Below are 12,664 nucleotides of genomic sequence, written 5' to 3'. Positions count from 1 at the left end.
TGAGGAGCGCATTATGACTTGTTTAGGAGTCACAACTCACAGTTTAGGACTTGGGACTTATCAATCTTGCCTTGGACTCGCCTGTCTTGACTTGGAACTTGTCTCTGGACTTGACTGTCTAGAATGGGAAATTGTCCCTAGACTTGACTGTATTGACTATGGACTTATCTCAGGGATGACTGCCTTTTCTCTGGACTTGTAAGTCTTGCTTTGGGTCTTGACTTGGGAATTGAGAGCAAAGACTTGACACTTACTTGTCACTTGCAAAACAATGACTTGGTCCCACGTCTGCCAGAATGTCTTTCCCTAACTCTCATATTGACATCTCGCATCTCATTTTGACCTAGCCTATATACATTCCTGAAATTCTGTCATAACTTTTGGTTTCTGTGATTTTTCCCATCTGGCCACCATGATGAGAAACTCTCTGGGCGCTTCTGACTCTATGACACATGTGCCTCCCTCTCTTGGGTGAAACTCCTCATTGTATAACTTTAATTTGCACTGGGAAGCCTCTTTTGTGGTCTTAAGCTTTACGCTGCGGACCCTTAAGACCCCGCAGGTTTGCATCTAAACCTCAACAGAAGGCACAGTAATTAATGCACATTAGAGGGCCCAATAATCTCTGCTTGTGTCTGTGTGCCTGTAATTCCTTTGCAGAACACCCAATCAGCCAGCCGGTCTGTTACCCATGAGCCCCGGTGTGCGGTGTATTAGGCGAGTGTACACAATAAGCTGAGTTGTGGAGTTTCTGCTACCCAGTCAGCCATTTGGAGGAGCGTATTATCCCAGCAGAGCTAAGCCTCTACTGAGCTGAGGATTGCACTACTGAGTCAGAGTGTTGCTGTTGTTTCTCTCACCTGCTGCTGACAGCAAACCAGCATGGCCGACTGACCGAACTCGCAGACTGAAACGGGGCCTGCCTCTCAGCTGGAGTCACAAAGAGTTGAGGCGAAATGGCTCTCCGCAAATCCCCCTCCTCTGCCTGTGCAGGTGAGTAACCTATAGGAAAGCCAGCTCCTTTGTGTGGCCTGTCCTGCCTGTATCCTCACCAAACAAAAAGGACACACTAGACAGGACCACTGTAGAGTAACCCGCCTATTGTCCCATCCCAGTTCCCCCCATGTGTGTGTGTGTTTATGTGTGTGTGTCAGCAGGCCGTGTGGGGCCGCCGTCAACAGGGGAGGGGATACAGTTGCATGTGAGGCTGCTGTAGTTTAATTTGGTTATTCGTTCAGACCCCTCCGTGCTGCTGTAGTCCTCTTGTTGTTCTCATCTTTTGCCACATTTGGACAGAGCAAATCAGTTTTTAAGGAGGACTTTATCTCAGAGATGTGCTCCCTCGCAGTAAAGCTCAGGCAGGGTGGTAATCCGGGTTAGTTTGCATGGCTGAACGCCGCTGTGCTTTAGTGTAAGTGAGGTGACGAAGCTGTTGTGGCTGATTTCAAATGACCCTAAAATCCCCTTAAACCTTGAAAAGCAACATGAAGCATCCCCCTCTGTTCAGAAATGGCCCCAAGCTGAGACTTCAGAACTTGTGTGCTGTAGTGCATGAACATTTTATCGGGTAGCTCCAGGGGGAAACATTTTGACACGATGCAGGCAGGCGATATTGACTGCAGCAGGGGAATGATTTGGCAGCTCTGGGACGTCAGGGTTTACTATCGAGCCTCCTGGAGGTTTTATGTTCCAGAGTCATTATTATACCGTATCTTTGATGGGAGATGGCCAATTGATAGCCAATAATGACGTCCCAGCTGTTGCACACACCCTGCCTCGCATTTGGCAACCCAACCAGGCTTCTGCGTAGTTTGTTTACCCAGAATAGAACATGTGGAAAGTTCAATCGCTGCTGTTGTATGGAAAATTAAAGACCCCCTCCAGACATGTTTGAAGACATAAAATACAATTTGTGTCTGATGTGTTTTTTTCCTTAAAAAAAGAAGAGAAAGTTACGTAGTTTAGTCCTTTGAAGCCTGAGCAAATTGGTTTGATGTCTTTCAGAAACATGGGGAGGAGACAATGAGCAGCTTAACAAGACATGGCCCCAAAAATAGCAAGAATTTAGTAAAACGTTGAACATATATTTATATCTATCTATCCATCTGTCTATATCTATGTATCTATATGTAGATATAGACGTGTATGTGTGTATTTTGTCTGTAACATAATTTTGAATATCTAATTATAATAATTCTAAATATATTTTTCTGGGCCTTTTTTAAACATATTATTTACTTTTTTTTTTTTTTTAATTTTCTAATAATAATCCTTACCCTATTTTTTTGGGGTTATTTCTTGTCACCTTTTATTCATTTATCTTAATTTGTAGGACATTTCTTGCCAAGTTGCTCATTGCCCTTTTTCTAGTTTTTTTTTTTTTTTTTTTTTTTTTAAGAAATCAATGTCCTAAAATTCTTGAAACACCCTTAAATCCTGGAAATGTCCTTAAATCCTAGATACATCCCAAATTTCTAGAAATGTCCTAAAATCCTAGAAACATCCAATTTTTCTGGGAATTGTCCTACAATCTTAGAAACATCCCACAATCCTAGAAATTTCTAAAATCCTAAAAAAAAAAATAAAAATCCTAACATCTGAGAAATTTCCTAAAATCCAAGAAATGTCCTAAAATCTTAGAAACACTTATGGGGTTGCTTTTAGGCTCACTGGTTTGCTGTCTGAAAGTTTTTTTTATTTCTGTGCATATAAGGTTCAAGTTTAATGAACTTTTATAAGTTGCATATTGGCCTCTGAATGGTTTCCAAACTAGCTGTGACGTCACAAAATCCTGCTTGTAAGGTACACTTGTTAACGTCAGATTTTAGGGGCCTTGTGGATTTATGTCAAACTCTAGTGTCAAACTTGGCACAAACATCCTTCTACATAGTAAATATCAAGAATCCAAGTAACAATACACATTCTTGAGTGGAGGGGGGACTTTAATAATTAGGACACAATTCTTTTGAATTTCAGCAGATCTAGTGCATTACATTGCAAAGTGTTGAAAATCTTTACAGCTGCATTACATAAGTATTTTAATTTAATCAAGATGGTTATAACATGAAACCAAAATAAGACAGGGTTAAGGCTCTCATGCGGTCAGTGAGCCAGAGCTGAGACAACACGTATAAAAGCATCAGCATTAAGTCTGTGTGCTGTGTGGCTGCCCATTAGCTGCTCTCTGAAGGCTGCCCTTTGTCTCTGCCATTAAAAATGACTGTGATAGAGAGCGTGTTTATCTTACACAATCAGTCTGAGCAGCCAGGGCAGTGTGAAATTCCCAAAAGGTCCTCATATTATATCAAGCAACTTTTGAGGAAACTGAGGAAGCTTTTTAACTCTTGGACACACAAAAAAGAGATAAAATGTGGGAAGTTAAAGCCCAATTTACAATAATTTGTCTCATGGAACGCCTTGTTAGAGAAAATGTGTTATTAGATGTCATAACACAACAACATGAATGAGACATAATGTATTAATCTTCACGCATTTTCCTGCAAATTACGCTGAATTAAGCATGGGGAGAATTATGTGACAATGGGCCCCTGGGCATAGACATGCAAAAGGCCTCCACCTCTCCTGCATAGAAGTAATACACATGGTCTTTGCCTTGGCTTTGCCTGTTTTTGTTGTTGTTGTTTTGTGTCTCTTTGAAGTTGTCAGCATCTTTTTGTGATTAAGTGTCTTATTATGGTAATTTTGTGTGTTCTGTGTCACTCTGAAGCCTTTTTGTGTCTTTTAGAGGTATATTTGTGTTTTACTGTTGTTTCATTTATCTTAGTAGTTGTTTTGTGTCTCTTTGAGGTATATTTGTGTCTTTTTTGGACATTTTTTGTTACTATGTAGTCGTTCCATCTTTGAAATTCCTCTGCATCTCTTTGTATCTCTTTTTTCTTTTTTGTATCTCTTTGTTATTTTGTGTCTATTTGAGGTATATTTTTGAGTCCTTTTTGGTAGTTCTTTATGTGCTGGTAGTTCCTTTGCATCTCTTTGTGGTAATTTTGTGTCTTTGTAGTTACTTTGCATGTCTTTGTTGTTGTTTTGTGTCTCTTTAAAGCTCCGCTTGTGTCTCTTTGAGGTACATTGAGTCTTTTTTGATCATTTTGTGTCTGTCTATAAAGTTTTTCTGTGTCTCTTTGTAGTTCTTCTGCATCTCTTTGTTGTCATTTTGTGACTCTTTTAAGGTAAATTTTTGTCTCTTTAATGTATATTTGGGTCTTTTCTGGTCCCTGCGTCTCTCTTTCTAGTTGGTTTATGTCTCTCGGAGGCACATGTATGTCTGTTTGATTGTTTTGTATCTCTTTGTGGTTGCAATGTATGTCTTTGTACTTCCATTGCATGTCTTTATTGTCGTTTTGTGTCTCTTCAAGGGTCAAATTGTGTCTCTTTTAGGTATATTTGTGTCTTTTTTGGTAGTTTTGTGTTTCTTTTCCTCTCCATCTCTTTCTGTTTTGTGTCTTTGTAGTTCCCTGGCATGTCTGTTGTCATTTTGTTTCTCTTTAAAGGTCCATTGGTGTCTCTTTGAGTTATATCAGGGTATTTTTGGCCATTTTGTGTGTCTATGAGGGACATTTTTGTCTTTTTTTGCTTGTTTTGTGTCTCCTTGTAGTTATTCTGTATCTAGCTCCTCTCCATCCTAGTTCCTTTGCATGTCTTTGTTTTGTGTCCCTTTAAAGGTCAATTTGTGTCTCTTTGAGGTATATTTGTATCTCTGTATGGTCACTTTGTGTCTCTTTGTCATCTTTTCATCTTCCTTTGTAATTTGTTTGCATTTTTTTGTTGTCAGTTTGAGTCTCTTTCTCACTGAAAGATGAAATTTTAATGGCATTTTTCAGGTGAAGGCTCAGGGGGCCCTGACACTTTGAGCCCTTAGTCCTGTTCTCGGTAGACCCAGTCATTAAACATGTATGATATTAAGCATTGCTACAGAGATTGCCCAAAGACATTATAAGTAATATGTCCCCTAGAAACCTTTTTGGGGAAATCTCAACGCATGGTTGATGACTGTTTCCAATGCTTTTTAAATCTACTTCATACTTTATTTTAAAATCAAGAAACCGTCAGCAACATATTTTTCTGCGATGCCCTGCTTTATATTTATACATGAGGGATTTTCTCATTCAATTCCCCTCCTACCAGATTCAAACTGGCGACCTTCCAGTTATAGGCCTGCCTCTCTAACCTCCAGGCTACTGCACTGCTGTCAAGTGAGCTGTGAGGAACAGAAACCCAACTGTTGCCATAAAAATATCTGTCCTTACAGGCCCAAAATACTTCAATAGAGACATTATAAAAATATTTTTCCCTCTTGACCTGGTTCTTGCTCGTACAGTATGTTAAAGTGTTGTACAACTCTGCGAATGAGAGAGAGGAAGATAGAATGAAATAGAGCGAGCTGTCCGTGGTGCTGAAATGAGAGCACAGCACGTGGCCTGGTGCGTTACTATGGCTACAGCTGTCTGTATCCCTAAAATAACCATACACACACATAGTAACCTTATTACTAAAAAATCTGTTGCGGTTCCTGACAACACGGCAGATTGATGAAGATGGAGAAATGTCTGTCTGTCACCACTCCACTTTAAACTCCCCGAGAGGAACTGTTTGAAAAAATCCTCAGGATAAACAATGGCTTAGCAACAAGTAATCTGCTGGTGTCTTTTTCCCCCCCCCCTGCGCCCTGTGGAGAATCAAACTTTTACGCCATTGAACATATTTTCTCTCTTGTGCTTTTTCTTTTCCTTATTGTGTTCTTTGTGTTCTGATTGTTAAGAAGTTGGCTCTACTGTACGTAGGCTTGTCCTTTGTAAAGTGCTTCTAGACAGGGTTTGTGATTGACTGACACGCACATCAATGTGTGCAGTTTGAAAGATTCATGAGGCAACTTTGCATATCTGTGGCTCCAAATAATAAGAAATCGGGAGGCTACGTCATAACCAAGATGTCCTATGTAGGTTTGATAGGGAAACGTGAAAAAAGTGGATGCATAATTGCGCTCCAGTTTGTTGATGACATATGTCAAGGTAAAAAGTGTGTAGAGCATTGATAGTTTAAAATTATGGGTCATTTGTTTTTTGCATTTTCTTTCTAAAAGTTTGATGAGTGGGTCAGTGCAACTATCATATCTGCACGTTAAATAAAAGGCAACGGCCAGCAGCCAGTTAACATAGCTTAGCTTAGCATAAAGACTGGAAACAGGTTGAAACAGCTAACCTGACATCGTCAATAGGTAAAAATAGAAATCTGCATGGCAACTTTGCTTTAACGCATAAATTTAGACATAATATCTAGTTCATTTAATGTATACAAAAACTGAAGTAGAAAAATGGCAGATTGTGGTTTTATTGGGAGTTATGGGGTGGACTATTTCTTGGTAGGGAGCACTGACTTATTGAAGCCTCCATGGATAGCCTCCAACCTCACGCCAAAGTCACGCCATCCTGCCAAGAAAGAGTCTGACACATAACCCCCTGTAAAACCATACAACTTCCTGTCTTAAATAGATTAAACAATAAAAGACAAGTTGTTTATTATTGCGCTTCAAAGCAATACTCCACCTTCCACATGGTCTTTTGTGTATCTATTACTTTACAAACTCTCACAAAACTCTTGCAGTATAATCCAATCTTATTTACTCAGTCGTATGCTCAATTCTTTCCAAATACGTGCATTTTTGCTAAAAGCGTAACATTGGACACACGTGGATGAGTAGTGTGATTTAAAGAGTTTGCAGAATTGTTTTATATTGTAATGTTTTAGCCAAAATGCATGTTTTTCAGGAAGTAATAAGCATACAACTGGATAAATGAGACTGAGATTATACTGCATGAGTTGTGTAAGAATTTGTAGATGAATATAATAGTTCTGCTGTTGTTTAACTTGGACCCCCAGCACTTCAAGTCATAAAGACTTTTCTCAGTTTTTGGATTCTTCGTTCACTGTGGAGACATGCGAGAAAAACATGTTTCCTTTCCGAAATCAACGTAACACAGGGTGTGCAATTTATTTTAAAATGATCATTTGGGGGGTGCACTATACCTGCTGTGTTACTGTTGCAGAGAACTGGCTGTTTGCCCCTGTCCCAGTCTTTGTGCTAAGCTCAGCTGAGTGGACATTGGCTGTAGTCTTATATATGTAGACATGAGAGTGGTATTGATCTTTTCATCCAACTTTGGGCAAGAAGCGAAAAAGCTTACTCCTCTAAATGTCCTAGAGATCAATGGGCTGGAGGGCTGAGACATTTGCTTTCATCTGTGGTAGCAAGGATTCACTTCACAATTTAAGATTCAGCAACAAGTTTCTCCTTAGAGGTTTTTTCGTCCATCCTTAAAGTGACCATAGCCCTTGTGTCAGTGTTAGCAATAACTGACAGGCTGGCCAATCTTTTAACCAAATGTATGAACATTACATTTATAGTCATGCTGTTGTCTCAATCATTTGATATTGAAAGCACATTTTCTTTTTTATATTTATTTTATGACTATTCTGAAGTGCATAAATGTGAGGCAGGCTTTGAAAGTTTTAGTGCGGCTGGCTGACTTTGCCAGGATAAACAAAAGAAAGCTGCACAGGACAAGATGTGAAAATACACCTGAATCAATACAGCTGAATCATCCGAGAAGCTCCACATTCACCCCGTTTCACTCCTGTGTTTTTGTGTTCCTGGTGGGAAATGTTTACCCAGAGTAAACTGGACCCACTGCCTATAGATGCACCTCTTCACTACCTCCATGTTGAAAATGTTGAATATTAGTGAGTGGCATCACAGCACATGCACAGTTGACAGATTCCCTTTAAACCTTCAACATTTTAGTTATATTTTAACATAGAGCTCTCTTAAAATGTGAGCAAATTGATTTGAATTCTTTCATGGCCCAAAAAAAAAAAAAAAAATTAGAAGTAAATTACCCAAAAATCAGATGTATTTTCAAAATAAATGTCATGAAATCATTTGTCTTTTCAAAATAAATGTCTTCCAGAGTCATGGACCAATGGTGCAACCCTTATGCGAGTGGCCACAGCGCTCAGCGAGTCTTCGTCCATCCACAGTGATGCCCTGTACCATCTCACCAAGGATATGTCCGGGATGGGACTGGACCCCATGTCCTACAGCATCCTGGAGCCTGAACCTACAGAAGAAACCTGGGTTGAGGAGTCACAAAGTTTATTACAGGTGATACAGTGTGTGTGTGTGTGTGTGTGTGTGTGTGTGTGTGTGTGTTGCTAAAATAACAACAACTCATCACTGAACTTTTGTTTTTTGGTTTTAGGAACCAGTCTGAGGTTAGAGCCTGCTCATACTCACAAGGAGAGACTTGTAAAAATTAGTTAATCATGTAATATTTCCTGCATGAGTAATGCATTGCATAGCCTTGCATCATTTTTATGACTCAGCATAAAATAGAAAGAATCTCATTAAAATGACTTCATGACTTTTAATCTGTTATGATGATGGAGGGAGCTGTTCTACAAGATTTGTTTTTCAAGAGCTTTATTCTCGCAGCCTTTCAAAATAAGAGTCGTCTAGGAGAACTGAACTGACTTTGACCTGAATTTCAGTAAAAAGCGTCAACACATGAGTTCAAGGTTAATGTTAGTTTTGGGAAAAGACTTGAGTTGAGGATGAAGGCTGATATTAGAAATAGGTTAATGGTAAAGCCTGGGGTTAGCTGTGCTTCAGAGGGTGTCTGTGTGTGTGTGTGTGTGTGTGTCATCTAAAATGCTCATTCTGAGAGAGACAGAAATATATTCCTGGGACAAGAGCTGTGCTACAATTACATTTTATATATTTGCTTCTGTGATTATGATGTAGCTATTAGGAAAACAGAGGTCTCTCTCCAAGTTACATCAGTGGGCTGTCTAAGCAGCCAAGGCTGCTCCCTCTCTCCACGCTGCAAAAAATATCCATCTTAACCTGTCGTGTTTTAAACAAGCGCAAGAGAGATTTTTTTCTATTATAAAATAGGGTAAAAATGAGCTCAAGGTGAAGGTGAATTTCCAAGTTTTAATGTAAATAAACCTTTGAAAGGAGGGATTTTTCTACTGTCAGGTGAAATTCATTTCACTTCATACTCGTTCTGTATACTTGCACCTACTCTGACATGTTTGTGTTTATATTCTGAATTGAGATTTAGCATATTTTCAGAAACAGGCCAGCACATCAAAATGGCTCGGCCAATGAAAAGGTCCAATGAATGGGCCTTCCCTAAATATCCTTAACTCATATCAACACATGCACGTGCTTTCTCTCTCTCCTTGTTTAGATCATAGACTGTATAATAAAAGTGGATGACACAAGAGCTCTCCAAAAGTGAGGCCAAAACATATGAATTGCCCCCTTGAGGCTGGCTGCAGTATAGGTCATAAACCCCGCCTCCTCCATGTTAGCGGATGGCACATGGGCCAAACAAAAACTAGTCATATAATTTTTTCCCAAAGATGGTTTCTGTCATTTTAGATAGTTCGTATCACACTGATGATTGTTCAATTGTTTATTTTTCTGATAAGTTTGGTTTTAATTCATTATTTAAGGGTATAAAAAGGGGGATTTGACAGCTGACTGACAACTGTGTAAGCCAATCAGTGTGCTCATGATCAATGGCGCTGCTTGCGATTGGTGGGACTGAAGACTGCAGAAAATGCCTGCTGCACAGAATCTGCCTCCAAATGATGACACCAAGGCATATTGGGGATATTTTAGCATCATTTATGTAGAGTGGGAAGAAATTAAGACATGTCGTTCATCTTTATATACAGTCTATTATTTAGACCAGTAAATCTTTCAGGTCATGTGGCCATAAACCCGCGTTTCTTTCTTTTTTTTCTTGCAATGGTTGTGTAAAAACAAACAAACAAAAAAAACTTATACCATTCAGGAGAGTTTCCTCCCAATTTATTAAGAAAAATGCTACATTTTATTAAAGTAAGAATAAATACAGTGTTTATTTTTGTTGTTTTAATAAGTAATGGTGAATACATTGGTCCAAAATAAAATTTCCCTTTCATTGGTAATGGATGAACATGATTGATGATGGCCCCCTTTCCCCCCCTAATGGACACCCCTGTTCAAAAACAGGCAAAACTTCTAAAAACTATTGAAACCACACCGGAAATATTTTTATTATAATTCTCACCAATTAGCAGAAACGAGTTTAAAATATTGGAATATATATTTTTCTTTCAACAACAAGCCCAAATAGCATTTCGACGACAGACATTTTTTACAGTGTGGCATGTTGGGTGCCAAAGCGCCGGCGGTGCGCAGGCAGCCTCCAGATCACTCAGCGGGATAGATGGGTATCACCAGCATGCGAGCAGGCTGCTGAGAGTCTATGAGCAGCCTCTTCATCCTCACTGCCCTCTCTTTAACTAAACAATGAGCCGCGGTGCAGATGAGCCGTCGCTCCTCGCGGACTGTGGACTAACTGGAGTGACCTCGGGTGTCATTTGGGGATGACGGGGGTGAAGGTGGTGATGATGATGAATGTGGCTGTTTTTTTCTGCGAAAACTGCCAACTTTCACTCCCTCTCTTCTTTTATTTCTTCTTTTTCTACTTCTCTGTTTGTGTTTAAAGCGCAACAGCATGCAGATCTCCCCGACTGAGGACAAGAGCCCTGTAAGTACAACAGTATCCATCCGCCGACACTCTGTTGCTTCTCTCGTCTTTTTCTTGACTTTAATTAGCTTCACCTGTAGCCACTTCGTGTTGACGACCCACTGTAAGTTTTCATACTTCAAAGCACCGTTCAGAAAGTGATTCTTAAACTGCTGCTGCTGTTTGACCCGATATACAGGCAAGTTAGGACCACAATACAGTCAAATATTTAATGCCAGCTGAGAGGTGAGGTTCTGTTAAAGATTTTGACAACCTTCAGAGAACGTTTTGTTCACCTTTTGCCACCACGAGTGGCCTATTTAGGAACCGTCTTTGAGCTAGCTAGGCTAAAGTTGCATTCTCCTCTTTCTAGAGAAATGTCAGCAAACAGAAACCGTTTTGAAAAGTTCAAGGTTTGAAGTTTGGATGTAGCAGTCACCGTGTGTGCTGTGTACTGTAGCACAGCCTGCATCACAGATGCTCCTCTTTTGCTGGGGGAGGCACAGGTCAAGTGTTGGCAGGGGCGTTTCTAAGATTTATGTGCATTGGGGGCTTAGCTTGGACCTCTGTTGGGGGCTGTGGAGGGACCCTCCCCTGGCATTGTTTTTGATTAACAAGCTCTATTTTGATGCTTTTTTAAATGCACTTTGGAACTGTATTTCAATTCAAAGTACAACAAAAGGTTACAGTGTAGATCAATTGACTTTATTGTGATTTAGAAACAATAAGGCATCCAACTGCCTTGGCTGTAAGTTGAGTATCACAGGCCTACATGGCAGTCTTGACTCGCGATGCTCCTTATGACAACTTTCCCTGACGTTTGGATGGAAGTTTATCTTAGACTAGCAGACCATTTTAATAGTCTGAAGGTAAGAAACGATTCAGAAAACAGTCAACATTTAGCACAATTTATCTATAAGGTTAAAAATTATCTGAAAAATATTGCATATTAAGAAGATCTGCGGAAAGGCTGTCCATAACATGACAACAACTTAGAATTAAATGTTAATTAATAACATTTATTGTAAACAATATTCTTTATGAAAATAAATCTTTCAGAAACATGCCCAATTATTACAGCATTTTTATTGGGTGAATGCAATTGCATAAAATGATAAAAAATGATACAGTTTTAAATATAAGTTCAGTTGACAACTAGCAAGGGTAACAGCGTTTAATTGACAAGTCGACTAATCACGTGCATCACTAGTCTCAGCTGGTAAGATCTTTGAAAATTTACTATGGATATTATTGTTTTACTTGACAATATGCTATGGTTAAGGGCTGTTTACAGTAAATACAGTTCAGGTATATTAAAATATATATTTTTTATGACATCTTTGGACATGAGGAGCAAACTAATATGACAGTTTATTGTGGGAAAATATTTGCACAGTAAAGGTTGGCCATATAGCACTAAAATGTCACTACAGTTCAGAGTATTTTTGCGAAAATGACCTTGATGATATTAAAAAAAAAGAAAAATATTACTCATTTTAAAAAGGAAAATCTATCAGTTCTTTAGTTTGTAAACAACAACAGCAACTCACTGTTAGATTTGGTTCTATATATAATTAATATAATTAAGACAACAAAATACAATCAACCACAACTCTAAAGTTCACATCATAGCATATGCCTAATGCAAACAAAGTTGTGTGTTGATTAGACTTCATTTGGGCGGAGCTATGCTGGGAAAATATGTGAGATCACCAAACTAGCTGTGTCTAAAATCAATCCCAGATTTACTCATTTATTATCTTTACATGGTAGACACTCGGTCATTTATAGTTTTTAAAAGAGAAGACAATTAAATGTTTAAATGTATTGGCACGAAGTAAATGTAGTACATTATGCAGTAAATACAGTGGGATTTTGGACACAGGTCATGTAAATTGTTCTACCCAACAGGTGAAAGTAAGATTGCAATCAAACAGTGCGTGCACTTCAAGGTCCAGTAAGCCTGAATAAATGTAAAAGCCTGTGTGGGAGGACCATAGATACCTGGGGGCTTTTAAATATTTTAGTTAATCTGGCGTTGGAACCATAAAAGCATCTTACCATAT

The 12,664-nt window shown here is 39.0% G+C and overlaps 1 protein-coding gene across 1 annotated transcript in view; it reads left to right on the top strand.

The window, feature by feature from the left end:
- Positions 1–825: 825 nt before the first annotated feature.
- ano2b (anoctamin 2b) overlaps positions 826–12,664 on the top strand; it is a 91,247-nt gene continuing 79,408 nt past the window's right edge. Inside the window, exons 1-3 of the mRNA XM_042511446.1 lie at positions 826–993; positions 7,983–8,176; positions 10,578–10,619. Coding sequence (XP_042367380.1) covers positions 957–993; positions 7,983–8,176; positions 10,578–10,619 — 273 coding nt within the window. The 5' untranslated portion in view covers positions 826–956. The remainder of the gene's footprint in view (positions 994–7,982; positions 8,177–10,577; positions 10,620–12,664) is intronic.

This window comes from Plectropomus leopardus, chromosome 22, assembly GCF_008729295.1.
Source record: "Plectropomus leopardus isolate mb chromosome 22, YSFRI_Pleo_2.0, whole genome shotgun sequence".
Taxonomy (NCBI): Eukaryota; Metazoa; Chordata; class Actinopteri; order Perciformes; family Serranidae; genus Plectropomus; species Plectropomus leopardus.
Note: the sequence above shows the minus strand (reverse complement) of the source record. Positions and strands in the feature narration are given on the sequence as shown.